The sequence below is a fragment of the Phycodurus eques genome, chromosome 18 (assembly GCF_024500275.1).
Source record: "Phycodurus eques isolate BA_2022a chromosome 18, UOR_Pequ_1.1, whole genome shotgun sequence".
In the NCBI taxonomy this organism is placed as follows: Eukaryota; Metazoa; Chordata; class Actinopteri; order Syngnathiformes; family Syngnathidae; genus Phycodurus; species Phycodurus eques.
The window spans coordinates 14,656,636-14,684,228 of record NC_084542.1 but is presented as its reverse complement, the minus strand read 5'-3'; the positions used below and the strand labels follow the sequence as shown (position 1 = coordinate 14,684,228).

The 27,593-nt window shown below is 42.4% G+C and overlaps 1 protein-coding gene across 2 annotated transcripts in view; it reads right to left on the bottom strand.

Moving 5' to 3' along the window:
* The window catches only part of plcb1l (phospholipase C beta 1-like), a 78,369-nt gene that overhangs the window by 36,762 nt on the left and 14,014 nt on the right, over positions 1-27,593 (bottom strand). For both annotated transcript variants that reach the window (XM_061704201.1, XM_061704202.1), the window contains one exon: positions 13,681-13,749. In XM_061704201.1, the coding sequence (XP_061560185.1) occupies positions 13,681-13,749 (69 nt within the window). The remainder of the gene's footprint in view (positions 1-13,680; positions 13,750-27,593) is intronic.

The following is a 27,593-nucleotide window of genomic DNA, read 5'->3' as shown; positions in this document are numbered from 1 at the left end:
GAACATTTTAATCACAGATGGGAAATGTGCTTTTTTATGTGCGGTTATGTAAGGAGCTGCAACAATACAGCACCATGAGGCCCATTACAAGCCCTTTTTCAACATTTAGTTCCACTTTCGTTGAATTCACTGAATGAGAACAAACAGTGGACACATAAAATGTTCCGTATGTGTAGCGGTGGGCTTCAGGGAGGAAAATTCGGCTGGATTTACACGGCAGGTCCAAGAGGCCAATTCTTACTTAATGCCTATATCCAATTTTTTTTCCAAATTCTATAAACATACACAATGTGGTCCAGAAATCATGACTCGCTTGATTGTAAATAGTATCAAGTAAGTATAAAGTATGAAACCATATACAGGTATAAATTCATGAATAAAATGCAGCGCAAATCCTTCCTAACATCACATTAACACTAAGGGCAATCGGGTAAAATGATTGCACCTGAAATAAAGTTCCAGGGTTAGCGACAGAGACCGCCCCCCCCCCCACCAAAAAAAAACAAAGTAATTCCCGCTGAGTGTGCATCGCCGCCAAGGCAAAGTTGGAGAGCCGGGAAGGGGGCAAGAGGGCTGCGTTTGATGAGGTGGAAGCGCTCTACCTGCCGCGCACTCTTCCTGCACGTCAACTCCATCAGTCTCGACATGCTCACACGCGCACACACAAACACACACAACTCATTACAGAATCACACAAAACCACACAGGCGAGACTTCATCTTCCACGCGTGAGCGAAGCAGTTGCATAATGACGCGTGACGCTGCCAAATCCGAGGGCTGTGGAATTTCATCAAGCGGCAGATGCTTGAAGGGGTTTGGGAACAATTACCATTTTATTCTTGGTGTTACCTCTGCCAAGCAGGTTATGTGGAGTTGGTTTGTTGATTGTTGTAAGACTGCGGGGTGATTACTGTAGCTACCTTTATGCACTACAAGGCTATTATCAACCATATTTGTTGGTTGTACTCAATATTGCGTTTAACACTACTCGTTCTACATGGGGATTGAGGAGGAAATGGTACAAAAATATGGGATAACTGGAAGCAATCTATGTGCATTCTTGAAAACAACAACACTTGGATCAGGATAAGGGTGATAGTTATTGTTAGGGGTTCGGGTTTAGGTTCAGGTTAAGGATTAGGGCTCAGGTTAATGCAGAGGGGCCTTCCCCAAAGGGTTACAGTTAAGGTTTAGAGTTTGAAAAGTCCCCAGAAATGTCATGAAATCTCCACTTTCAATCAAGCTACTGAAACATTTATGACTCAACTCATACTTTCTGCATGAGAAGCAATCATGTGTTCCGACAAAAAAAATGTGTAGGAAATGGCTCAAACTTGCTTTTTATCTGCCATACTATCTAATGATTGACCCGGTTCAGGCATATCAGAGACCTTGGTATAGTAAAAGAAACAAAGAAAAAGATGTGAGATTTGTGTTTTCTTTTCAATGCTGATGGGACACTCTTTCACCCGCCCTTAAAAGCACTTCCTCCTCATTGCCGTGTTCTTGGTATTCCGTTCCTCACACGCTCACCCACTCGCTCTGACTCATCCGCATGAATTTTCGAGCTCGATGAAGCCCGTTTGGCCCCCGAGCCGTCTGTCAAGCGGGTGATGGTGGGCACTTAAAACAGCTAGCGGGCACGAGAAAGCGGCAGGTACATAACTGCAGCAATTAGCCCGTAATCTTGCAGCACACTCATTAACTCGAGGCGACACAAGGCTGACAGAATGCTGGCCGCAGCAGTCAGCTCCGAAATTAACGTGCTGGCCCCCAAAATTTAGTCGGGAAAGGTTCAAAATGATGTGTTCCAATGAAAACATTTTGAAGCAGTCAACTAAGGTGTACAGACAGTGACATATTTGTCGCCATACTTGGGGCCCGACATACAGGAAGTCTCCACTTTAAATCACATCTGCGTTCTTTCCATATTATTATTATATAACATAATGTCACGTGTTGGCCACACACACATTCCTCAGCCTCCACGGCTGAGGAATGTGCCCCATTAAAAAAAACAGCTACTTTATCATATTAAAAGAAGAAATTGAAAACAATGTCATGAGAGTAGAAATCTGCTCCGTGTCCCGAATGTATAAGATGGAATATTGGGACGCAGAAGGCTGTTTTGGCAACAGTGAAAACAGCTCAGGGGGGAGTGGACATATGCTGCCTCCACGCTGCACCACCAGTGGGTCACGATCCGCAGCCTGAGGGCTGCACAGTCAATTATTTACTCTGAGACCCCATTGTGGTTCCTCCCCCTGGGGAGCCTAGGGCTGAACTAGGGGCTAAAAAAAAAGAAAAATAATACATTCCTTTTGCCAGTCTGTGTAGGACATTTTGTGGTTGATTTGGAAACGAAATGTTCCATTGTATTTTTTTGGACCATATTTACGTATGATTATGTGGCTTTTACTATGCAGCTGCACACACATCATCGGACTGCGTGGCCCTTTAATTTTAATGCAGCCGTCAGGTACAGTGAATAAGCAATTGATCACTTGTTGGTTGCGGAGGGTTCAGTGCAATTTGCTTAAAATGTCCATGCCGGTTCTTCCAGTCTGACTGTTTCACGTCTATTTTTGCACCATCCATGCTCGTCATGTGGGCGTACTGTACAGTATGTGCATCTGTGCCTTCCTGGTTGCCAGCTAATGTATTGGGAAAAAAACAACGTGGTCTACAACTGTGGGAAAGACCAGCATGCTCCACAAAAGTAGGAGACGGTCTACAAAAAAAAAACATATCAATGTTGAATTGCCTCATAACATTATTACACATAGACAACAAATTGATGGATAACTAGTTTTGTAATCAGGAGTCAAGGATAATGGTTTGTTCAACGATTGTTCAAATAACTGTAAAAGGGGTTTGGAGGCAAAACATGCTTACAATAGGTCATTACTATTTACGACATATGAATATTATACAAACATTTCTAACAGATTTTAGCAAGAACCATGGAAGTTGACACACGATTTGCTTTCGCGGGCCACATAAAACGATGTGGCGGGCCGGATCTGGCCCCCGGGCCTCGGGTTTGACACCGGTGCGCTAAAGGAAAGACCAACAGTCCACAGCTGTTTGAAAGACCAACGTGTTCTACAACTGAAGGAAAGACCACCTGTCTATAACTGCAGGAAAAAAAACAGATGTTCCAGTACTGTCGGAAAGGGAGACAGTCTACAAGTGTCGTAAAGACCAACACGGGGTCCATACGAGCGAGTCTGGCCTTGTGGGTGGTCATTGTAGACCAAACTGATGGTTTTGTACGACAACGTGCGCTGCAAAAGTTGACATAATGGCTCACATTAAACCAACTTACTCCATTTTTCACAATTCACCACCGGTCAATCATCTTCACCTGTATATGACAACGCAAACACAGCGTAAGAGCCATAACAAAGTCATAAACTAATTATGCCATATGAGGACCCTTCCTCATGGGAGATGCGTTTTATTGCCTGTCATCACTGTCTCACCCCTAATTGGAGAACAGTCAGTTTGTGTGAGACACCATGTTCCTACTAGATTTACTTTATTTATTTTTTTTATTTGACAATGTGTGCAACAATCCATCCAACATGATCAAATTGAGATTTGGGTCTTCGAATATGTGTACAAAGGTTAGAAGATCCTCCCTAAATCCTCCCGGGCGGTGACTGCGAGGATTTATGCCTGCAGTGGCCAGTTAGCAATTCGCCGTTGTGAGCTGCTGCGTGATGTAGAAAGCCTGCTGTTTTGGACATCCTCGTGCCGTCTGCCCCTGTAGCTGAGTCGCAAAGCAGACACACACAAATTGAGCCAAAGGAGGACTGTGACTTTAAACAAAGCTTGGGATTATTTGCTGCTGAGAGCGGACAGGTCCGTGATCCTTGACGGCTCCAAAACGACGGAAAACAACCCAAAGAGACGTGATTATCAGGCCAAAAGACTGACTGACTCTCTGTAAAGACAGACTTTTTTAACTAGCTCTTTTATTGGACCTCTGGTGTACCTAATGAAGTGGCCTGTGAGTGTTTAAAATGTGCTAAAGAAAAAGGAAGGACGAAACATCTGGCGGAATTATTGACTCCTTTTGAAGTCGTTTTGAGGATATAAAGTGTGCCTTTAAGACCACAGAGAAATTACAAATATGCCTTTTCATCCCCTCTTAAAATTTGCTATCGAAAACTAAATAAGCCCGCGGACACGCTGGTGTGGTTGGAAGGGGTAGTTAAAAAGGTGGCCTAATGTTTCTCTGCGGCAAAGGACGCTAAAGCACACACAAACAGAAAATGATCATGGTGGTGGCGTGTGACGTGTTCACTCTCGCCTCACCTATGTGATCAATGGGTGGCTGGTGTGACCGTGGCAGCAATTTAAAGAAAAAACAAAAACAAAAAAAAATCCCAAGAGCTGAGCCATCACTTCATCCCTCCACCCCCTACGCTTGTTTGTCACGAAAAAGACGGATGATAACAAGGTGGCGCGAAATTCAAGGGAGATATTGATCGGCTCCAATTAAAGCACGGCCAATTGATAGAGGAAATGTCGAGAAAGTTGGCCGCTGGCGGCGCGCTTATCTAACTGGGAGCGAGCATCACCTCTGAAGTGACGATCATTAGCATCGCACCTTTAGCGCTGCTGTGGTTAAAATGACTCACACTTTTCAATCAATGGCATGAGTCACTTTAAGGCGCTTTTTTGCTGCCAATAAAAAGCAAAGCTCTTTCGCTGAGAATCCTCCAGGAAGTAAGTGTTGAAAAATACGTTTTGATGTGTTTCCTATCTCAGCCGACTGCAGATGTGTGCCCTCATTAATCAGGCAGGAAGTTTGGATGTTGATGAAACAGAATCAATCCACGTCGCTTGTGTGTTCACTGGAGCGCCAAAAAAAAAAAAAAAAAAAAAAAAAAAGCAGAAAGAAAAAAAACGATAATAACTCAGGTCGTTTCATCGCTATGAGAATCCATTTAATTATATCATCATCTCCAATTACAGCACACAACAGAGAGGAAAAGAAGAGCCACCGTGCACCAGAGAACCTTAGTCGCCCTCGTTACCTCCCGTGCTCGTCTACCGGCGGTTTCCGTGGCAACAAACCCGGCGCACAACCAACGTACGTTGAGCCCGAAGTGGAAGAAGGGCCATTCCCTGTCGTCGCAGGTGTGATCTGTGAAACTAGCTGCCGTATGAAATGCTCCTAGACCACAACAACTCACCTGTGAATACAGCCAAACAGGTCAAATTGGGTCAACTGACTGACTGTAGACAAGGTTCTACATAGTTAAGAGTCTACTGATTTTTCACAAGGTACCAGGTTAGCAAACAAGTCTCATAGATGAAAACAAAGACCCTGGTCAGAGTTGGAAAACTAAATATCGACAACGTTCTAGGTTAATTAACAAGTCTACTGAACATAGTCAAAGTCCTAGGTAAATTAAGATTCTACAGAATATAGACAAGGTCCAAGGTGACAGAGTAACTAACTAAATATAGACAAGGTGTTAAAAGTAAGTCCTAGGTTAGAGTGTCTACCAAATACAGGTAAGGTCCAACGTTAGAATCTGCTGTCTAGAGAAAAGGTTGCAGCTTAAGGTCAGTCAAACGAATGTTTACAAAGTCTGAGAGTAGCACTAGTGAATGTAGATTATGGTCTAGCAAAGGAGTCAGAAATCTATAGAAGAGTCCAGGTTGGAGTCTAATGAACGAAGACAAGATCCCAGGTTTGAGTGTATTAACTGTAGACATGGTCCCAGGTTAGAGTATAGTGAACAAAGACAAGGTTCCCGACACAGTGAATCTACCAATTGTAGGCAAGTTCTCAGGTTGGAGTCAATAGAACTTTGTGCCAGGTTAAAGTTTACAGAATACAGACAAGGTCGACAGTTTGGAGGTGAGTCTAACAAATGTAGACAAGGTCCAAGGTTAGCTTCCGTGCAAATAATATATCCCACATCAGAGTGAGTTGAAAAAATGTAGACAAGATCACAGATTAATAATCTTTGGAACCAAGAGAAGGTCTTACATTAGAGTGAGTCTCACAACTGCGTATGTAGACAAGGTCCCCAGTTAGCGAATGAGTCTACTGAATCCTGACAATATCACAGATTAGGGTGAGTCTACTAAAAAGAGACTAGGTCACGGATTACATGCAGTTTACCAAATCTACATTAAGACCCATATTAAAGTGATCTGATAGAATATACACAAAGTCCCAGGTTAGAATGTACTTAACAGAAACAAGGTCCTCTGTTCAAGTAAGTCAAACGTTAATGAGGGAATCTACTGAGCGTAGTTAAGTAGGACTGAGGCTTGGAGAAGTGCAATGGCTCCAGTATATAGAAAGTGATGCAGATGTCACTCCATACTAAGACTTCAGAGGGAGGTTGTCACCCTTTCGCAGGTGCGAGGTGCAAATCCATTTTGGCAAACAGTTTCCTCAAGCAAATCAAGGGAAACTCAATCAAGTTCAAAGATGACCAGGGTGCTGATCAGCACGATGGCTAGGACACCTTCAGAAAAAGGGAGTTGGTTTTAACTCACAGGAGCAAAGACATACAAATACAGTGCCTGTTATAATGCTGGCCTTCAGCCCACTGCATATTTTCTTCAGCCTGTCCCAAACACTTCCTGCTTATTGGATCATCTCCAAGGTCTGCCTTTGTCGACCTTTGCTGTGTTTAACAAAACGTCACATCGTATTGCATCGCCATGGGTTTAGATGCCGAAAGTCTACAGGACCAGAGCTCACGTTCAAATTCAGTTCCTTCTTCTAAAATGCACGAGTGGAGTAGTTTGCAGAACTTCCTGACTTACAGTCGGCAACACTACATTTGCCCTTTTGTGAACTCGGCATCGATCCCGATGGTTGTTTGGGTATTGTCTGAGTTATGTTTAATAAGGCTCACAGTGTATTTACATTGTTTGTTCGAGAGAAATCAATCGTTATTGTGCAAATTGTTCATGAGGGCTTAATGCAGTTCATGCTTTTGGAAAAGCAATATCCCTTCTTTCCTTCCTTTGGAACACAAGATGAGATACTCAGGAAGTTCGAAGACAAAGTAACAGTCTGTTGGAGACATTTTGATTGGGGGTGGGGGAAGACAGGTGCACCATTGTGCTTCCCCGTACCCTTTTTCACCAAGATAGTAATCTGTGTCCATCACGCAACTCTCCATTTCACGTTGTTCGACGGACCGGCCAGCGTCAAAGCCAATGAGCGTCGCCTTCGATTTCTCGCCAGGCGTTAATGGCACAGAGGGGGAATTCGTCTGAGTCTTTGACAGAAGGAGAAACCCAAAGCCAAATCGGTCAATCATGCTAACCTTTTTGCTGCCACTTGTGCTCATTGGTCCGTGACCATCACGGAGAGAGCCTCGGATTCTTTTAAGGAAATCAATAATCCATGGAATCTTTTAATGTAATCGGCTCAGACGGTAGCTCAATCTGAAAGGTCGAGGTCGGAGTTCAATAGCCACTAAGGAAGATATCAAATATACACAAGTGACTATTGACCGTGTTTTGTTTAGGGTTCGTGCTCTCAGACTTTTAACGGTCAGCTGTCCGTCTGGTCAGATGTTAATCGATCAATTTAGTGGGATTTACATTTAAAAATGAACTATAAAGAGTAGAACCATTGCAAATACAAGTCACTATTGGGCTTTGGAGTGAAATTTCAGGATGAACCTAAAGTGCATTTTCATATTTCTACATAATATATGTATATTTTCCTCATATGGAATTAAAAAGCAACACCATCACCTCGGGCCTTTTTAATGGTTTGGCACTAATCCCAGCGTTGTCGCGCTCGCGACCGTTACACCTGTTTAACGACGGCTACTGAGGCATATCGAGAATAGCGGCATTACATTGCGCAGTTACATCATCTTTAGCCATGAAGCCAGGGGTAGCATGCAGTGCAATACGGTATCTTTCTGTTCTTTCACCTGTTGTTAAACTGGGGGTTTTGCGTCACTCTGCGACCATATGATGACACAATGAGAAAATAGTAGCAGAGCTGAAGAGAGCCCATGAGGGCTTTAATATGAGGTATGAGTCGATGGGTTTGTTTGTCGACCTCGTTTCAAGTGACAAGCAAAAAAATAACGGGGAATTGCAGTGACAAGCCTGCGTTGCATTCGCTGGCACCGCAGCTCTTCTCATTCCACTGCTGCCTAACACCTCCGAGCGCTCCCCTGCCAAGAGGTCACCCAAAGGCCACAACCGCCCATACGAGAATGGATTTGCTGGGGGTCTTTTAGCTGTTAAATGTCAATATTTCATTTATTGGGTCCTGGGAAAGAGAGCACATTTTGTGAAAAAGTATTGATGTTACGCTTTCCTAAAAAGAAAACATTCAATCTGTTGAACGTTAAAGAGGGGAAAATGCGAAAATCCAGTCCGATTATCGGTATGGCTAGCCCTCATGAGCTAACAACCAAACAGCTCTGGTGTGTCGTTACAACTCTCTGTGAGGGTTGTGACCTCTCGAACACGTACGGATTTGTCAGAGCCATTTTCGGATGGGCTACCGCGAACAGATGAGAGCCGCAACCCCCACCCGCCAGGCGGATCATCCACCTTCCCCACCGCACGTATTTTTTTTTTGTACGTGGTTATCATGAAGGCGGCGCACCAGAAAGAGAAACAATGTTAATACTCTCGTTTCACGTCGACTGTCTTAAGCGGCGTAATCTGTGTTGCTCCGACAACAACATCCTAATTAAGTCCTTATCTCTAGCGGCACACCTCAAAGCGGGATTTGTAAAATACGCCTTGAAATTAGTTTTCCGTGTGTTTTGCTTTTTCTTTGGATTTATTGCGACGCTGAAGGAGCAGCCTCTACAATGGGCTGTTGAGAGATGACTATCCCCCACGGATGCCCATATTTTTAGTCATGACTGAGTGTCCGAATATGGTCAATTTCATATTTTTTTACACAAATCGGTCCTGTCGCCTTTCCTCATGTCGTCTGCTATTTTTTACGAATTATTAAGCAATTCAAAGGGTTGACAATAGCTTGAGAACATATCGATTAACTCTTTTGAGCGCTCAGCTGTCTGAGAAGTGTTCGCCTCTTCTCTCATTGTGGGGGAGCCGTATGGCAATTGTGTCGCCTCAAGATTGAAAGTCTATGTTTTTCTTAGACAATTACGAGTGAAGATAGTTCGAGCTTTGTTGGACAAAGAATCGGCCAAGCCCAGAAATTGAGTGAGTGCAGATTCTTTCCTGCCTATTAAACTCCTTGGTCAGCTCATCCTTTTATTTATTGCATCACTCGTGGCCTTTGAGAAAGAGTTTGGCAAGATGATAAAACCGCAGTCGGGGGTGTTGGCGGAAGCACAAACTTTGATGTGGAAAGCTGGCATTGTATTTTACCATTTTAATCAATGACAGCGTCATAAATGAGCAAACTTTTAAGTGTATTAAAGGAGCGAATGGAACGTGATTTTGGGGTGCTGGTGTGCAAGGGTTGGTGAGCAATGGTATATGATAGTGACAAGATATAATATCAACTTGAACGATGCAGTGTTTGGTAACTCAAGCATGATGGTGTTTTTTTTTTTTTTTTTGCTTCCTCAAAAGTAATTATTTTGGAGATGTGAGATGTGACGCTATACATGGGTCGTGACTTGTTCTCAAAAGCCCATTTCACGCATGCACCCTGCCAAATTGTTTTGACAGGGGCTAAATCATTTTTCTGTTTTAGTATTCAAACAGGGGTGCGCCTGGTGGTCCACTGTTTGGCACGTCTGCCTCACAGTTCTGAGGATCGGGGTTCAATCTCACCTACAAGCGCTAGAGAAAATGGATGACGGATAATTCACAATGAGCACATTTTGAGCCTCAAATTAATTTTTTTGTATTTCCCCCCCAAAATCTGAGGTCTTCCTGCATCAAGCAACAGTTTTGTTGTAGTTCTGAATCACTTTGTGCCGATGATGACGATGATAGCGTTTACCACATCGTGTCCGCACTCTCAGATATACAGTAAGCTGCTATTGTGGTCCACGTCGAGCCGAGGGCCTGCTGGTCTTTATCCAGATCCGGTTACAAGGCTGGGCACACACTGGCTGAGCCGTATTTAGCAGCAGCCTACTGGGGCGAACTGCAAGCCGACACTGCCGGGAAGCCATACTCGGCCATTTAGCTTGCAACGGTACACTTTGGAAATGGTAAATCCCTTTCCTGAGCAGGAGGGAAGCGGCGGTACAGTGGTGCCTCGAGACACAAGTGACCCGACGTACAGCTTTTTCAAGACACTAGCCGTCGTTCGGACGATTTGTTTGATTTGATTTTTGACTCAACTCAGCTCACTTCCCAACAAGCAGCAATTTGATATAGTGAATTAAAAAAAAAAAAAAAAAAAGGCTTCTAGCTTTTTACTGTCAAACTAAATATAAAACAAAGAGAAATCAACCACATAACGTCGCCTTTAAATCCACTAGCTTAATGCTAGCATAAAATGGGAAATGCCATAGACGGGCTAACAAATATGAGCTATGTGGCATTATTATAACATTTTAAGCGACGGATATTTGAAAACAGACAGTGCTACAACACATTTCTTTGCATTCTATTCTATTATGTTATTGCTATATCTTTACGTATTGTAACTAGATTAATCGACAACTAATCGAGTATCAAATGAATTGATGATTTCGGATAATTGATTAAACGTTGAAAGACCTTGTTCAGGTTTAACTAAAACTGCCCAAATCCTCGGAATTTCAGCCTCTAAACAGGAAATATTAATCATGATATTTATTCGAATAATAAAGCAGACTGGTTAACTTTATATTTCATCAAAATAAGACATTTGCAAACACCTTTAATGATGGAAAACAATTAACATTTTTGCCAATTATCTGACATGTTACGGCCCAAACCAGTAAAACTAAATGGATTATGATTCAATTTATGTTTGTGCATTTTCTGCACTGTCAATTTGAAATATTGTTTGGTTTTCTAAAAAAAAGTTCAAATCCGATTCATCGATTTATCCCAAAAAAAAATCAACAGATTCATCGATTATTAAAACAACCATTAGCTGCAGCCCTAATTGTAAGTACCATATTATAGAGTGGCATTTTCTTTATTAAAAAACATCTTTAAATGTACTGGGATGTAGGCTGCAATGGATTCATGGCATTTCCATTCATTTCAATCCACTGCACCAATCTATTATTTTGCTACATTTCAAAGCTTTACACAATGAAAACAAAAAAGACTGCTTGATTTTGAATCAAACTGCACTGCTTCGTGTGTCTCCCAGTAAAAACAAACTTTAGCCGAAGCAAAGTGGCTCAACAGAGGCTTTGGATTGCAAAAAACGAAACCCGCAGCACTCGCGTTGCCGCCGCCGCGGCGAGAACCTTCAGTGACGGCCACAAAAGCACTAAAAATAACCACAGAGAGTCGGTAAAGAGAAGAAAAGAAGACAACGCGTGCCTCCACTCATCTGTGATTGACTCGGAGATCCGCCCTGGCGCACAAAGCGTCGCTCTGACAAGCCACCGATCTCATCATCCTGAATGACGACCGGGTGGGCACATGCTAATTAGTGCCGGCAAGGACAGTGTCGCTCATCTGAGTGTGAGTGTGTGCGTGTGTGTGGGTGTGTGGGTGGGTGCGTGTGCGTGTTCACAGTCATCCCCTACAGTATATAGGAATCGAGCCCTGCCGTGAAGAGTTTAGATGAATAATTAAACCCTCAATATACCACAAAGTAAGATCCCAAAACGTAAACTAATTTCAAACTCATTTTACAAGATTACCCTGAAAAAGAAATAGCTTTTAGATGATTTGAGATGGGCGGGGGGGGGGGGGGGGGGGGGGGGGGGAAATACACCGGAATTGCACATGTAGTGAAGACTAACTTAAATCATCTTTCCCTACTGAAATGAAAGGAAACGCCATTATTCTGAATAGCATTTTTTTCTTTTACGACAACGGTGATATCAGTAAGATGCTGGAATGTAGGTCATTCTTCATAGAGGATAAAGAATGTATGCCTCTAAGTATTGTTATATTATCTGTCTAAAAGTGTTGCTCTACCTTTTGCGTTCAAATATGCGTTGCTTCTAAAACTGCAACTGTTGACGTTAACCGTCAGCATGTTAACGGGGTTTCGTATTGTTTGTCAGCATTAAGCTAAGTGGAATTCCCTAAGGCAAAGCTATGTTGCTTTAGATAAAGTGTAATTTTCTTTGTTTTTATGTTTAGTTTGGCAGTAAACCTTAACTGGGAGTGGCATTAAACATTTTGAAGCTTTAACCAGAGCAGACAACAATATGCGTCAAACGCGTTTTCATCAGACGGATGAGCGGCGTATGAGTCACGTAGGAGCGGCGAACGCTCTCAGGCAGGGTGGCACGAGGTCGTCGGCGGGCCGCCCACGCATTCGGGGGCGAGACAATGAGCTGCATTTTTTTTTTTCCCCTGAAAGAAAGAAACGTGAAGCAGGCGTAGCAGGGAAACGAGATCAGAACAGGCGAGATACGCCGTCTGCGGAGCGTGACTACGTCCAATTCGGTGGCGAAGCTGTCGGCGGCCACGTCGGTTTGGGGCAATTTGGCCGCACAAATCAACACAGAAACAGGAGAATTAAATGAAGAGGGATGAACGCTTTCCCTCTCTCGCTATCCTCTCCGTCTCATGGAGCGATGATACTTCGCTACTGTTGATCAGTGATATTGATTTTCTTCATTCATTTTTAAAGCTAACTTGATTCGGCTGTGCAGTGCAGGGACCTAAAAAAAAAAAAAAGACGAGCAATTCCCCCCTTCCTAAACAACAAGCCGATGATAAAAAAGCAGATGCATTTACAGAATCTGAATCTGTAAGAAAAGCGGAACATTCGAAAATTGTGTTGTGTTCTAAAAAAATAATGTGTCCAACATTTTGTTTCATTTTTTGTTATTATTATTATTGAATTTTTATTTGTTAGGACTGTTTTGGGGTATAAGTACGGGACCACAATGTTACACTAAAGCAGTATGGTGCATTTATTGAATTTAATTCACAAAGTTGATGTATTACTATTTATTTATCATTTTATTTATTATCTATTTATTCATCAATAAATTATAAATAAAATAAATTCAATTATAAACATGTATTCAATTATTATAAATTAATTGTACACGTGACTCGATTAACTATAAATAATCATATTTTATTTTCATTGTGTTATCTTTATTTATCATTTGTTGACAGATATTAATCATTTCAATTGTTGGAAAAATTCAACAAAAATGAAATCTGACCATACCATCAGGCGTAATAGCCACATTTATGTTAAATTGTGCGATGTGTTGGTTGGTTAATATTTCACTTTCATTCATTCATTCATTTCACTTTATTATTTTTGTAAATTATTGATAAAAATAAGAATCAAACAAAATGTATTGAACCTGATAGCAGCCTGCTAACTACCATAGTGTACAGTCCGAAGAGACTTCCAGCCTTCCACCTTTCCTCGCATCCTTCCTTTTCCTGTTGGCCTCATCACCCCCTCAGACAGCTCGTCTCCATTTCGCGGTAATGGATTTCCGAGGCGTCGGCCATTTTAGGCGTCACGTGCCCTGTTTAGAATCGCTCGCTCAAACCGACAAAGTGCATGTGGTCTTTTCGTTTTGGTTTTTTTGTCTTGGTCACTTATAATCAATAGTGTACCCAAGCTGGGCTCACCTTTGGCGTTTTGGTGCATTTTCCATTGCGGGCATCTTTGATGTACGCTACGTCCAGTAAGTCGGTCTCCTGCAAAAGAGAAGAGAAGAACATCACAGCAATCATGGGTGCGTCAAACAATCCAACAATGTATCCTTTTTGCTCATCTGAAACAACAAAGAAAAATATGATTTGTTTCCATTTTTCGGCTTGTGTGTTTGCAATTACGCAAAAGCTACAGAGCCAATTTCAACAAAATGGAGGCGAGTGATGGCCTGTGATAATCCGGACAAAGGTGGAGAATTTATATTCCTTTTTTCATGTACTGATTGGATACATTTATCATTATTTAATTTATTTTTTTATCTATCATATACAAGTATTTGTTGGACTTTTTGCGGTATGAGTTTATGTCCAAGTGCACTAAGGCAGTGCAGTGCATTTGATTAATAAACAAGTATTATTATTATTATTATTAAATATGTATGTATTATTATAATTTTTTATTGTATTTATTCAACAACAATTTTTTTTGTTTATGTGGCACTTGAAAAACCACCACAGCAGAAACAGATGCACTGTAGTAAAGAATGTATTATTATTATTTCTTTTTTATTAATGAATTATTAATTGTATTTATTAGAAAAATTATAAGTGACAAAACCAGTGAGATGGAGGAATTTGTCACCATCACTATGTCTGGCCTGAGAGGTCTCCGGTTATCTTTGTAAAGGCAGACTGATGCACATCTTGTTTTGGACCGTACCTAATATTGTGGAAGGGAGAGTATATATTGATTCTACTACACACAGTAAGTCTCACACACACACACACACACACACACACACACACACACAGATCCTTTTATCAGTGTGGATTACTGGTGCGAGTAGAAGGAGGTACACGAGGTGGAAAATGAGGCAGGAGTGGAACGGCGCGTCATCTCGCCATCGACTGTCAGCGGAAAATTGCAACCTGACTTTTTCCCCCACTCCTTATCTGCAAATCCATACACGACCGCTTGCTCACCTCAAGATGAGGTTTCCCCCCCCCCCCCCCCCCCCCCCCTCAAATGTTTTTTATGCAATGGACGTGTTATTTTGTCATTCAAGGGGTAGGGGAAATTGATGATTTTGCAAGTGAGCCTATCGCGGCCACTTGCAGGGCACATGATCACTTCATTGCTCTTAATTGTTCATTTTCAAGTATTTTCCTTCCCTGTGTACTGGTGCGATGTAGCTCAACTACCCAAAGCTGGCAACATCATGTTGGAGACTTGCTTAAAAAGCAAACTAGTGGAGGCTGTCTCGACAGCGCCTCTGCAGGTCGTAGCAAAGTAGTGCAAGTGCAAAATCCACGTGAGGTGTAGGTATTACTTTTGTCCACTTGGAGTCACTATCCTCACGCTCTATACTGTAGTGTTAGGCGTAGGTAGGGCCTGGCGTGGTGATTGACGTTGGCGTCAGCGAATGAGAGTTTAGTCAGCTGTTGTTAGCTCTGGTTAGCAAGTCTGCGCATTGAGTGCGTGGGTGTCAATTGGATGAATGTGAATGAATGAATGTGTTTTCACAGCTTTATTTTGTTACCGTTTGTTAAATACAGCGACTGAAAGTGCACCATTAGGGTGTTGGGGACATACCACATCAGCAAGCCACTTCCCGAACCCCCCGCCGCTGCACCGAGCCCCCGTGTGGCACCCCCCAAGGAGCGACTTCAAAGCTCTGCGTTTTCAGCGTAGGCGCTAACCTTTGACTCAGATGCTAACTCTGTGCAAACCAGGACGACTTCATTGATGCCACGCGCTTGTTCTTGTCTTTTACGAGCAAACAGAAAAAGGCTTTTATTTGCTTCATTTCTATGGAGAGCAACAGGGGACATGTTGCTAAGTGGCAGGGCTCTTAGTTTATATGACTTCTGGGGTGGGGGACCGATGCTTCTTGATGGAGATACTTTGTCAACTCGCTCCTTTTCCTCACAGTTTATTTCCGATGAAAGATGATTCAGGGTTGGGATAGCAAAATAACTCATGACAGCGATATCAATGGTATCGCGATACAGTGTTTGCATGAATGTGTTGGAGAAAGAAGGCCATCTTGTACAGGAAGGGTATAAAATGTTATTGAACACGAAAAATCATTGGCAAAAAAAAAAGCCGAAAAAATAGAAGTGTACATCGGACAGTGAAAATACGGTATAATCACAAAATTGTGCTAACGATATCAGTGGTATCACAATACAGTGATTGTGTGCGATGGTCACGATTGGTTACAATATACATAATGTTTTGGGTTTTTTTTGCTTTGTGCTGCATACCAAATTTAAAGTTGCAAGTAAGCTCCAGACACACCACCACTAGATGGAGGGAGAGAACGCCACAACATCTGCACGGCATACTGCATCTCTCAACTCAACTCAACGCACTTCATAACAGGCAACAATTTGGTAGATAGCAAGTCAACAATTCTTCAAAAAAAAAGCTTCACGCTGTTTCTTGCCACTCTTAGTTGGTAAACATCAAATTAAATGCGTATTTAAAACAACCACATAACGTTGCCATTAAGTCTGCTTGGTTAAGGCTAACACATAATGGGAATCGCCATTGAAGTGCTAACAAATAGCATCAATGTGGCAGTGTCAGAACTCCCTAAGCAACAGATAATTGAACACAAAATGTGCTTCAACACAGAAATATAATACTCACAGGCATATATTCTTTATCCTCTGTGAACAAAGACTAATATTACTGCAGTTACTGAGTCACTTACAGTAGTTGTGAAAGTTTTCTTCGTTTGGCCAAGTCACGCACATCAGAAAGAGCCATAATGAATTAATCATGATGCACAAACTGTTTCTTTATATTCAATTTAATGAAGTAAGTCAAGACACTACTGTGTGACCATTTAATTAGCATTTGGTACAAAAAATATCAACTGTTCACATCCAAGCTGCACAGCCACCATGCAAGGTATATTATTCATCAAATCCCGTCTGCCTTGTCTCTTCTCTCGCCTCCTCTGCCTTTTCAAAGCATCTCGGCCGGCCGGCAAAAAAAAAAAAAAAAAAAGAAAGAAAAAGATGGCAAGCCGAAGCCTATTAGCATACGCAGCACGTCTGGGAAGCAAGCAGTGGCCCCGGCAGGGGAGAAACTAGAGAAATTAATGAGCGTGCTTAACCTGCGACGGCCACAGGCGATAGCAACGCGTGTGGATCGCCCTGATGTATCTGCAACATGCTGCCTTTCTAATGGAAAACATTGCTTATTGTTCATCCGCTACCCTCGCGGCAAGTATATCGTTGACTTGAACTTTTGCGGGATGGATGTCTAAAGGCGCTGACGTCACTGCGGCTGTCCCACGCGTAGTTTGCCTTTATACTCGAGCGCAACCCACGCACGCTGTTTTGAAAGTGTGCTGCAGTTCTCCTCCAAGTCGGGGGGTGTCACTACGGCTGGTATTGGATAGGATACCACAGGACGGAGTTTCCTCTGCATTTTGTTTTGCCATTTCCGGTAGCCGTTTTAACTTTTGTTTCAGTAATAAGGAACAAAGCAACAACAATGGCGACCGCGACAGAACAAATGGACCCAGACGACCAGATGATACGTTTAATTATGCTGCAAAATCGATCGAGAAGGCGGCGACGCAGATGGTATGTAGAACCAATGGGCACGCTGGTACGTCATCACAGCATGTGACTAAAACGGAACAATCACGAGAGATGATCTCCGCGGCGTTCGACACGCAGCAACTATTTTTGTCGGGTGCGCGGCAAGCTACGCAGAGGTGCTGCGCGGGTCAATTCGTCGGTCACGTGATGCAATGCGGGCGTTGTCGGCCGCGCGACCGCGGGAGTAGAAAGAGGCCTTAACTATTTGGATTGCAGAGACAAGTCTTTGTCCACAGTTTGACTTGTTCGTTTAGCAATGATGAAATTACCATACAAATAATAACAATGAATAACTGTGGAAAACTCAATTTATTTGAGTACAGTAAACATGCGCCTATTCGCGTTTCGCTATTCATAAATTCAGCTGTTTGTATTTTCTTAACCTGAACCTATCCTCAGCTCTTCCTGTTTCCGCCAAAGCCTTGGCTAATAGGAAAGTAGTAACTGGCAGAGGTGGGAGTAAGTCTCATATACAGTATGCAAGTCGCAAGTGAGTTTCAAGTCTTGTCAGATTTTCAGATGTAAACAGTACGACTGTCATGTCATGTATTTCAAGTCAAGTCGAGTCTTGAATAAGTTTTAGCCACGTCGCAAGTCCTAAATTTGGTGACGTGACTGCAGCCATTCCCCTCGGGTAAATGGCGCCTAGGAAGTACGATAAGAGCAAGTGATGCATGTAGATTGTTCTAAGATCTGAAACACAAATATTATAGACGATTACTCCACGCAGAATACCATTTTAAATAATTTTGAAGAGTTCAGCTTAAAAAACCTACCATGTGAAGAAATTAGATTACATAAGAAACAATCCAAATCATTTTTAACAGAAATAAGGTCAGAATTTGCCTTCTGAGAAGTATTTTCGTACGCGGGTTTCACTTTGTGATTCTACTACTGAAATAAAGCTTTCTATCATGTTCTAATTCACTGAGATTCACCTGTATATTAAGCAGTACCTGGTTTATTAAAACACAGTAATAAAAGCAGTCAGTCACTTCACATTAAAGATTCCAACTTATCAGCAAGTGCAACACATACTTGGGCAGCAACAGTATCACTATCTGCCATCAGGACAAGAAGCGACTGCCATTATTTTGTTTGGATAAACAGAGTGCTGACAACCTTGGAGAGTGAACAACGAAAACTCAAATCACGGTTTTGTCTTTGTTATTGCTACACTCTCACAGGACTGAGGATATACATCACAAGACAATGACTCATTTCTATAAGCAATTGTTTTTAAGGATCATGATCCAAAGTATCCCCTTTATTACCACCACCCAAGTTATGTTTTCATCAGCATTGTGTATGCGTGTGCTTATTTGTGTGCAACTTATTGCCTACCACTTTTAATTGACCAACTTGATTATACGATGGGTATGATGTTATTCAATGCTTGTATGTTTATATAAGGACTTTTTAATTGCTTGTATATATGTATTTGGGTGTCTGGAGTGCTAAGGAGAGCTGCAGAGTTATTGGATGCACAGAAAACATAAACGTTAGCTTCTGTTAATTGGCATAGGACAGGAACCCCTCAAAACTGCCAGATTTCAATGGGACAGACTACTCAAAATCACTCAATTTCAACAGCACATCCCCTCCAAACCATCTGATATCAACAGGACAGCTCTCTCAACACTGCCTGATTTCAACAATACAACCCCCTCACCACCCATGATTTCAACAGGACAGACCCCTCAAAGCCGTCAGATTTTCAACGAGACGTCCCTCAAAACCTCCTGATTTCAACAGCACAGCCCTTCCAAAACCGCCTGATTTCAACAGGACATATCCCTCAAAACCGCCCAATTTCAACAGCACAGCCCCCTCAAAACACCTAAATGCATGCTTCATAGGCTTTAAGTCTGGAGATTAACTTGGTCTGTTAAGAACCTTGTGTTTCTTGGCCTTGATGAAATCCTTTGTGGTTTGGGTTTTGTGTATTTTGGGACATTATCTTGCTGGGAACTGAGATTTCTTGAGCTAAACACAATGACTGGTTGCAGACTATAATTAGCACTTGGCATCGACTGGTCTTCACAATGCTTGTTTCCTTATATACAGGTAATAGAAGCTACAGGCATCAAACCTTCAAAATTGACACGTCAGTCTCTCTCTGGAAAATGCATGCTCTATAGGGTTTAAGTCTGGAAATTGACTTGGCCAGTTTACAACCTTCCATATTTTGCTCCTGACGTCCTCTGTCATTGTTGTGGGTCTATATCTTGCTGCGTGATGAGATTCCTCAGTCTATACACATTGGATCTTAACAATGCTTGCTCCCTAAAATAATAGAAGCAGCAGGTGTCAGGCCCTGTAAAGTGGCACTTGACAGCCAGGAAACAGGTGGCGCTTGCACGGCGAGTCACATCCACTCAAATCATCTGTGTCTTTGCATGGTAAAGAACAACAGGAAGCTGGAGTCTCAAGTGGATGGGCAGAGAGCACACGGGTGGGGAAAACGGTCACCTCCTGTGCACACGTCTAGTAAATTCTACTCGACGCCTCGGTGAAACTCACAAAGATGGAAGATGGAATTATTTGGACATTACATCCACAGATTGAATATTTAATTAGACTCAAGTGGCAAACGACGGCTGAGGAAAAAGAGAAATGAGGTGAGATAAAAGACCTTTGAGATAAAGTGCAGCCACCGGCGCATACTGAGCTAATGATCTTTGTCATATTTCACCCTCGGCCTTCTCTCAATGACTCTTCTTGTGGCGTTTAAACCAAAGCATGAGGACTGAGTATTTTGGGAAGCCATGATGGATGCTGCCAAAATGTTCAAACTTGTCATGTCTCTTAATGGTAACATTCCAGATATTTCAAGATATCAGCTGTAATTTTAACCTCACTCCACAAGACTATGCAGAAACTGCACAGGTCTGTACAGGGGTTTTAGTGCGGGTCAAGATATCAAGAATGCCATCCATTGAAATGATAGCCAGCTTTAGAGCTATCTTAGATATATTTGATTATTATTCAATTAGTACTGCTGTAGCATAATTGGACTATATAGAAAGGTTTCTAATTTCTAAAAGCAAAACTCCTATTATTCATTAAACACAGGAAAATACTTTTGTAAATGACATTACCACTACCTACTGGACCGGAGTGGAAAAGTATGATTATTGACCTGTAGAGTAGAGGGGGCGGGTTGAGCAGTGGCTCATTTGCATGAGAGAGGACAGCCCCTCAGAACCGACTGATTTCAACATAGCTATAAAAAGAGAATAACAAATCTGGTCTTTAAGATCTAAACTATTAATACAGGCAATCAACATTTTGTGGGGTGTCTATTGTATGCTAATCTTTGTTAGTCTTGCTTCCTAATAGCTAAGGTTCACTGTATGATATCTGTCATATCTATCAACCTATCTACATAGTATGTCTCTAGCCTTCCATTCACATCAATGAAGGAAGATGAATACGTACAAAGTATAAAGAGAAGTGGCCTCTGCATAGCCTCAGCAGACCTTGGTAAGCAGCCAGGTTCACAAAGATAGTGACAGAACACCAAAGGATGACAGGTCGGGCAGAAGGAGTGAAGCAAAGTGCGAGGAAAGAGGCCAAAAAGTGTAGGAGGAGTGTGGCTGAGGCTGATACTGGCTATCGGTGTCCGACACGCTCCGCGAAACAGCCGAGGTGCAGATAAAAAAGGTTGCAGGAGGAAACTGGCAAAAAACTCTATACGGCGGTGTTCCCCAGGTCCGTGGGGCATTTGGTACTGCAACTGAACATGAAGATATTTTGTGTGAAAGAGGTTTCGTTTTGTCTCAAAGAAGCTTCATTTTGAGAATCAGGTGCATCCGCCTGAAAGGCTAAGGCAAGTAACACATTACCCCAAGATGGGACCGGTTGATGGTGCAAAAAAGGTTGGGGACAGCTGCGAAAGTGGAGAAACACACAAAAATCTCTGCCCGTGTTCAGCATGTCTTTATTGTGAGAATACGGTATCAGCAGTGTAAACATCCAGCGTCTGGTAACCGTGTTCCTCCGGGCCAATCAAATGAGCGCACATGCACAGACACACTCTGGCTCCCACGCTTGACGGATGGAGTGCGCCGAGGGACTGTGGAAGGCAGAGGAGTGCACTCCTGTTTGACAGATAGCAGAGCATTGCGGGATGACGGTGGGGGAGGGTAGCAAAACTGCTAACGTCGTCCGTCCAACACACCGCCTTGTTCCGCATCATCCCCCCACCTCTCCCCAACGTCTCACCTGTCCTCTCGGCGGGCATCTGCCTTCTTCGCTCATGCTTTATCCCCGCCTCCCGTCTGTGGATGTGCGCATCTTGTCATGTCATCGCTGTAACGCGGGCACACGCAACAGCAACACCACCCCCGTACCCTACTTCCTCGCCCTTTCTTTCACACCACCTGTGCTCTTCCATCTGCTAGAGTCTCCTTCATGGTCTCGTCATGTTTGACGCATTGCAACATTCAAGAGATCTCCTCTCCAAGTCCTAGCAAATGCAAACCTGGATACACATAGACGGCAAGTAAAAGTGCTTAATTGTACCTTTAGAATTACGATGCCCTCAAAGGCTGTGATTGGGTAACCTTGATTCTTGACTTTTACTGTTTGGCAACATACTTGTAACTTTTTATTCCTGGATAAGGTACCTTGGAGTCCACTAATTGGCAGTGTGGCAGGTACATCAGTGTAAATTGTACCTTAAGGGCTGAAAATTCACTCTGCAGCTCCAAAAAAAGTGCATCATTGTATCCTTGGGGGGAGCTGTTACAGACCAGGAGCATTCCTGAACAGAACACAAAAGTACTCCTGAATGCCTCCACTCATGGGAAAGTATAGCATTGTAGCTTTAGGGGTACAATGAATTGTAACTGAGAGGCTCCCCTCAAAGGTTCAGCTTCTTTATCCTTGGCTTTTACTAGAACAACTTGGCAATTGGGTAATACCCTTTAGGTCCAGGAAGAATTTAAAACAATTGGAGGGGTACTAGATGAGAATGCTCTCACAAAAACCTGCCTACTTGTACCATTAGGGTTGCAGTGCCCTTACGCGCTTTCCTTAGGTACCCTTAACTCTGCACTTTTACTGTTTGGCAATGTACTTTTTGTAGTCTTGGAAAAGGTACAAACAGTAACACTGGACTCCAATAACTGGCACTATGGGAGGTACATTAGTGTAGATTGTGCCTCAATGGACAAAAAAATGAATCTCAGGCTACCAAAATAAGTACATGTTCCTACCTTTGGGGGTATTGTTACAGACAAAACAAACACAAAAGGACTCCTACTGCATGCCCACACTTTAAAAGTTGAAGAGATTGTCACTGGAGTGCCACCCTCAAAAGTTTGGATTTGGCTTGGCTTTTACAGCTTAGGGACACCCCAATGCCTTTTTGGTTCTGGAAAAGGAACAAACTGCGATACCATGTCTTGTCACAGAAGTCATACCCTCAAAGGTCCCATGTTTGTATTCCCAACTGTTACAGACTGGGAACATGGAGACTGTACCATGAAGGACAGAAACAGAATTTTCTGTTACACCTGCCCTTGCGAAAAGAGTTGGATCTTTTGAGGTACAATTTCATGTCATCGTGGTTGGAACCCTCAAAGGTTCTCCTTTGTAACTGCACACCCCCAACACCTTCGTGGTCGTGGAAAAGGTTCATTACTCGAGTTTGGAGAAGAGTAAAAGGCTTCATACCCACACACTCTCACAGTATTCACGCAGTATTTTAATGCCAAGCTTTGCTTCTGTTCTGTCATCAAGTACTTTGCTCCGGGGGAACATGGAGCATATCCTTGTCTTTCTTGTCTCTCAACAAGAAAGTCATTTTGTCTTTTTTGCAAGGTTTTACAGGAGTGACATTTGCGGCATTCAGACAATTGCTTAAATGTACGTCTTTTTCTACCCTCCACAGACATTTTCAAATCCAGACTGCAAGCTGAACATCACACGCGCTCGTGCAGCAACTCTACACTGAGAGTCCTTTGAGGATCAACAGCGGTGGCAGCAAGCAGAGCAGCTCCGCCACCTCGCTCGCTCAGGCACCAACTCAAACAGCGTCCACAGTGTCTTTTGATGTCGTGACAAAGCGGGCGACAAAGAGAAATCCATTCATCATTCGCTCTCTGCGGGCAAATCTATCATGCTTATCATTTTACCTGACATCCTTTCTGACTAGATCGATGGGTTCAAACAAAAGGCAGCAGAAGCACATTGCAGCATTTTTACAACATGGAGGACTCTTTCTCAGTTTTAAACTGCAAGGACAAAGTCTTAGAAGAGATCCTTTAACCAGTTATTTAGGTCGTAGAAAATATCCTTTAACCAGTTATTTGAGGTTGGATTTCAGCAGACTGAGCAAGGCAACCCGGGTGTATCCTTCCTAAACGACACACTTACATTCTTCCAAAGCAACGCCCAAGTGAAACCAGTCTAAGAGTTCCTGGAATCCAAGATTCCAGCTTGGGGTCTTTTTGTCTTGAGTTTGAATGTTCTCGACATGCCTCTGTGGGCTTTCTACAGGTTCTTCTATCCTTAACCCATGGACATAAAACTAGTCAATTTCATGTCAGTTCACTTAAACAAGGTCCCTGGATTCCAAGACTCCAGCTTGGAGCACTCTTAAAACCTCACTTTGGGGTCAGTCTGTGTGGAACTAAAAGGTTTCCAGGTGGTCCGAATCCCCCCATGTACAAAAAAAAAAAAAAAAAAAAAAAAAAAAAAAAAAAAAAAAAAAACAGGTCAATTTCCAGTCAGTTCCCTTGAGGATAGTGCCTACATAAGGCCTTGGATTCCACGATTCCAGCTCTGGCCACTCTTAACAGCCAACTATGGGGGTCTTTCTGAGTGTACAATTCTTGCTTATTTGAGTATTTTGATGAAGTATATCACAGACATGTTGAGACACCTGGGAAGTATTTCAGTACCAAATAGAGTACCTGACCTAACCTGAATATTCTAATCAGTGGACCTTCGTTGACCTCCTGGTGCCTGTCCGGGTGACTGATATGTCTTCAAGAATCCCCTGAAACATCTCTCCATGCACCACCCGTTTCAGTTTCTGATGGGGCAAGTGTTCCAAGTATCACAAACATGCCTCTAATTTGGCTCGAACCTCTCTCGTTTAACTCACCAGCACCTTTGCAGCCGCTTGAATTCGATACATCCTTATCGGCCCCCGCTGAAATTCAATTGAGTTTAGCAAAGGGAAGGCGGGGGACATGCGCGACTGACCCACATTTGTGACACACTTGGTCCGCGAAGTGGAAACGGGCCAGGGAGACAAACAAGAGAAAGGGTGACAGTGGAAGAGTGACTGCTTGGCGGAAAGAAAAAAAAAAAATCTGGAAAAAAAGTGACGTTTGTAATGTTTGGAACTCACGCTGAATGGTGTACCTACTGTAATATTTTGGCCTCAGGAAGGAGATAAGGGTTCTGAGTTGAAGCGAGTGAACACAAAATATCCATTCCCCTTTAACATGCTTGTAATTGATTAACAAGGTCTTTCATTGGGGAAAAGAAAAACTGGGCTCTGAGTTATTATGCCAATTTACTATCCCACTCACCACTCAACATCCGTCGTCTCCTCCCGCCATTATGGAGTTAAAGACCTTTATCTACTTTCGCCCACTCGAGCGGTCACCGCTCTTTCGTTGACGTGAGGCAGGAAGCAATAGGAAATTGTTGGAAAGCAAAAAAGGACCCTTGCTAATTGCCTGGCGAAGAAACGGGCCTTGAAGTGGAAGCCGTTGGCCACTAAGCCCGGATTGCTGCAGCTATAAATTAATTGAACATTTATCGAAGACTGCGGTAAATACTAGAAAGATGGCGTAAACGCATTAACGGCTGTTTTTTAAACTGCCTGAAATGTCCCGATTTAACCGATAACGCTTGAAAACTAACCAAGAATTTTCAATATTTCTGGAAATTGTCATTTATTTGTGTGTCATTCTGCACCGTAATTCTCTAAATGTATTGTTATTCTCCCCATTTTCTTGTGCTTATAAAAACATTTCTCAACCGATTTCAACCATTCTAAGGTCAACATGTTCAGCTCATTTGTGGCATGTCAGAAACCTATTTTTCACATCAAAAAAATTCAAATTTTTCATCATTCCACATTTTTCTTTTTCTGTATTCCATATTTTAAACGACAACATTCATTTTATATATTGACCTCATTCTCCCACATCCTCAACTGATTTAAGCCATTCAAACTATTCGCATATTCTTTATACATGATACGCCATGTTTTTAATTTTGTCTCACATTCTAGATTTCAACATTTGAACATTGAAATTAAAGCATTTCGGCTCAATACCAGCTTTTCAGCTTTCACACGAAACCTCTACGGAAAATGTTTTGTTTTGTTATCCTATATTTTTGTTTTGGAATACTTTTTGGGGTTCTGTGTTTTGTTATATAGATCAGCTATGGTCTTCCGTGTCTGGTTGAAGCCATCGGTCTTAGAAAAACACAGAACATTACCAAGGGTGTGCAATGCAATACTTGGCAGGTCGCAAATGACTAAAGTGACATTACATGCATACAAAACATACAATTTTTTCATTTGTCTTTTTCACATTTGGCAGGTTAAAGGGAGATGTAGGAGCACAGGTCAGCTCTTCATGAATTACAACAAATTCTACATTAAATAAAAAATGGGATAACAATTTATCAATTTATTTATAGTTTCCCCCGCTCCTTTTAACCAGGGTTATGCGGCTAAAGCCAAACAAATGACTTTTAATTACATCTGACAAATGGCTCAGTGCAATTAATGTACTAATTGCCTAAAACGACGTAGCGTTTGTTCATGAATGGGCCTTCATTTTATAGGTGAAATAATGAATGAGACAGCACAGCGGGTAGCACACAGTGACAGTTCTGTTCTCCCTTGGTCTGCTTTAATCAAATGTTATCTCATTGTGTCCCACTTGGTATGGTTTCTCTGTCAGGTGTGAACATAGTACATAGAACATCATGGAATTTAAACCAAATCAAGCAATGCAGTTTGGAGCAAAGTCTGGCGCGAATCCTTGTGGTTAAAAGCGAGGCAACCAACCAAACACCAAACCAACTATTTAACTGCCTAGCTAAACCACCAACCAATATATTAACCAACTACTTAGCTGCCTCACTGGTCAGCTAACAAAAAATAATAAAAAAGACACAAAGTGGACTGTCATGGCAACCAGTTTTAAATGTCAGTTTAAGAGTATGAGTGCTGTGTAAATGTCGACGTTGGATTTGTCGTGATTAAAAGTAACAGAGCAAATCCACCACGGAGGGATTTAACGAATCCCTTCAGACCTGCGAAAATAAACAGTTTTCAGAGATCTGCACACAGGCAGGGGTGGTAATTGGGAGCGGATAGAAAGGGGATAAGGCAAATGGAAGGCTTAATGCAGTCGGTCCTCATCGGACACTAGGGCAGGGCGATGAATCCATTTGATCAATTAATCCAAGTTTTTTTGGGTAAGAAAAATAAATCCTAAAAAACATTATTATCGAATAGCCAATTCTATTCCCACTAAGTAACTGACAACTAACTACTTAGCTGCCTTGCTACTTAGCTAATTAACCAACCAACTGATAAAAAAAAAAACTAATACACTAATTACCTAACTACCTTGGTGCCTTGCTAACAAACCAAATTACCAGCAAATTTCCTCCCTACCTAGCTAACAAACAACTTATTAACTAACTTTATAGCTTTGCTTTGGTAACCTTGCAACTTTCCTAACAAACCGGCCAATTCATTAACTACTTCGCGAACAAACCAACAAAAAACTAAGTGGTTCTATATATTTATTTCTGTGAAAGTTGGTTCACGTTTGCTTTTTTCCCCCCCGACAAGAAAATGGGGAAAAAAATGATTAAAATCATAAATTGGACTTTTGTGGGAAAAATATTTGAGTCAGCACCTGTGCAAAAGTGAGTTACAGCAACAGCGGCACAAATCTATTCACCACACCGAGCTGCCTGGAAGGTCGATGAGCAGGTATTGAACTCCGGGCACGAGGGTAAAGGTTCATCCATCCATCCATCCATCCATCCATCCATCCATTTTCTTTACCGCTTATCCTCACTCGGGTCGCAGACGTGCTGGAGCCTATCCCAGCTATCTTCGGGCGAGAGGCGGGGCACACCCTGAACTGGTCGCCAGCCAATCGCAGGGCACATATAAACAAACAACCATTCGCACTCACATTCACACCTGTGGGGAATTTAGAAGTCTGGGTAAAGGCTCACACCTTCAAAATGTTGCTTTTGTTTCAAGT